Source organism: Gekko japonicus, unplaced genomic scaffold (genome assembly GCF_001447785.1).
Source record: "Gekko japonicus isolate JY-2015 unplaced genomic scaffold, Gekko_japonicus_V1.1 scaffold137, whole genome shotgun sequence".
In the NCBI taxonomy this organism is placed as follows: domain Eukaryota; kingdom Metazoa; phylum Chordata; class Lepidosauria; order Squamata; family Gekkonidae; genus Gekko; species Gekko japonicus.
Genome location: NW_015174276.1, coordinates 1,672,668 through 1,675,364, shown reverse-complemented (window position 1 = coordinate 1,675,364; position 2,697 = coordinate 1,672,668). Strand labels below are relative to the sequence as shown.

At 38.9% G+C, this 2,697-nt stretch overlaps 1 protein-coding gene across 1 annotated transcript in view; it reads left to right on the top strand.

Moving 5' to 3' along the window:
• Positions 1-2,697, top strand: part of DGCR8 (DGCR8 microprocessor complex subunit) — a 20,088-nt gene that overhangs the window by 14,699 nt on the left and 2,692 nt on the right. Inside the window, exons 8-10 of the mRNA XM_015423783.1 lie at positions 551-633; positions 1,406-1,506; positions 2,260-2,366. Of these exons, the coding sequence (XP_015279269.1) occupies positions 551-633; positions 1,406-1,506; positions 2,260-2,366 (291 nt within the window). The remainder of the gene's footprint in view (positions 1-550; positions 634-1,405; positions 1,507-2,259; positions 2,367-2,697) is intronic.

The following is a 2,697-nucleotide window of genomic DNA, read 5'->3' as shown; positions in this document are numbered from 1 at the left end:
TTTCCCTACTTGCTCTATCCCATGCATGATCTTATAAACCTCGATCATGTCACCCCTCAGTCGTCGTTTCTCCAAGCTAAAGAGCTCTAAGTGCTTTAACCTTTCCTCATAGGGAAAGTGTTCCAACCCTTTTATCATTTGAGTTGCCCTTTTCTGCACTTTTTCCAAAGCTATAATATCCTTTTTAAGGTGTGGTGACCAGAACTGCACACCGTATTCCAAATGAGGTTGCACCATTGATTTATATAGGGGCATTATGATATTGGCTTTGTTTAAATCCTTTGTTTAAATTTGCAGCATTTCCATTATGGGCCCTGATGAGGTTACACTTTGGATTAATAAACATCTAGCTGCATATCCCTAGTGAGATGAGTATTAAATACTGGTTGTATACAGGCTTTGGAAAGTGAGCAGGATTTCTTACAAGAAAAGATCTCTACTATAAAAATGGTTTGAAAATTACTGTTACCTACATTCTTAGGAGAAATGCAGGTCTGCAGAATCCCATATTACACCAGTTCCCTAACCATTGCAATAACTTGTTCTATAGCCCGAGCGACACTGGAAATCCTCATTCCTGACTTTGTTAAGCAGACTTCTGAGGAAAAGCCCAAAGATAGTGAAGAACTAGAGGTATGACTTACAGCACGCTCATATTGCTTTTAGTGAGACTTGAATCCCAAGTAAAGGTATGTAGGGTTGCATTTTTGAATGGGTGTTGACTCATGTATTTTTTAAAATCCAATGTGAAAAGTTCACTTTTAAGGTTCTGGTTTTCTTACGCTTGTATGGTTTTTCTTCCATTGCCAAAGGTCTATATTTTCAAGTCTGTCAAACTGACGTAGAACTTAAGAAACTAAAATTAACTTACAACCACATAGCAGAGAAACAGCTTTCTGACGAGCAGTTTCTGTATACAGTATCTTGGTGTTAACACTTAAATCCAAAATATACTAACCCTTCCATAACTGGAGTTGGCAGAGGTTTTCCTTTGATTCTTTTTTACTTCTAAACACCTCAAAGCTAGAAAAGTCAGACCTTTCCAACCCATTGCTCTACAGCTTTTCCTGAAACTGCTTTTTTACCCAGAACCACCAAGAGGTATATAAATAGTTCTATATATAAACAAGTGGTGTTAGGTTTGCTTTTTCTTAAAGTGGGAGGGGGGTGAAGAGAACAAACTGATTGATTACCTGAAATCAGGACTTCCCAAGTCACCAAAGGTATCCAAAAAGCATCAGTTTCATGTGGATGGGTCAGTGGCACAATCCTTAGACTGTGTTGGGGCCAAGCAAGAGTGCTTTAGGATTTCGTACATTTAGGCTTTGTTTAAAGTAAAGTTGAAATACCTACCTTATTTTATATCAGTGTTTAAATGATTTATGATTTACCAATTTTGTTCTAGTATTTTAACCATATCAGTATTGAGGACTCACGGGTATATGAACTGACCAGTAAAGCTGGACTATTGTCTCCATATCAAATCCTTCATGAGTGCCTTAAAAGGTAAGGCAAGGAGCTGATGTGTCTTTATAGATCAAGGGGTGCTGCTCTTCCATCTGCCTTTAACCCAGCTGACATAGTTTCAGCCTCACACTTAAGAGAAGTGTACTTGTGTGCCATGCTCAGCATAATGGTTGGGAGTAGAATGTGCCTCAAAGTGAGCTCACCTGTACTACTGCTTACACTGTACTGTAGTACCAGTGCACTCCACACTAGAAGCAAAGTCTGAATAAAAGTGAACCTTCAATCAGTAGCCTCTTCTCCAATGTCATGGGAGCTAATTTCACTGAGTGTGGAAAGGTTCGGGGTTTCTTTGTGTATGGAGTGGTATGCTAGTATCTTTAAAAAAAAAAATGTTTACCTTTGGCACAATTGCCCCAAAAGTTCAACATTTCAAAGTCCTGTTAGTTTAAAAATCAGAAAGTTGTGCATTTTCCAATCTTGTTCCAGTGAAATCATTGGGACTTCATAGTGCTTAGTTTTGGCTTAGATCCCTACAATGTCAGCCTTTGATATATATTTTTTCTCTTTCCTAATATTAAGAAGCTTACATTTTCTGGCTAGCCTTGTTTGACACAAGAGGCGAGTTTTAGACTTTGCGGGTGTGATGGTGGGAGGCTGCTTAAAATGTTTGGTGAAGAAGGCAATTGTTTCATTGGCTATATCCCAGACTTGGTGTATTTGAGCAGACATAGTTCAGCTACTTTTTCTAAATTGCTTGGCTAAGACCCCACCTTTATTCAATCTGTTCTTAAGAAACCATGGAATGGGTGATACATCCATAAAGTTTGAAGTGATTCCTGGTAAGAATCAGAAGAGCGAATATGTCATGACTTGTGGGAAGCACACAGTGCGTGGCTGGTGTAAGTATGATGGCTGGTCTGAATGCCTCTTAAAAGTCGTTTTTGTTCTTTTAATACTCTTTGTTCCATGATACCTGATGGTAAAATTCTCATGACTGAGATCACCAGTACTTTAGATGGAGATCAGGACTTTAACTACAGTTGTTTTTCTCATGCTGAGAGACCATCTTCTTGGTAAGACTTTGATAGTGCTTGGAGATCCGGAGCAGGAAGATGAAATACTGAAATTGTCTGGATTACCAATAGTAGGTTTGCAGGCACTGTCTGCTCAGCCTGTAAGTTACTACTAAATATATATGTCCCCTCACTGGCAAATGGCTCAGTCGTATCC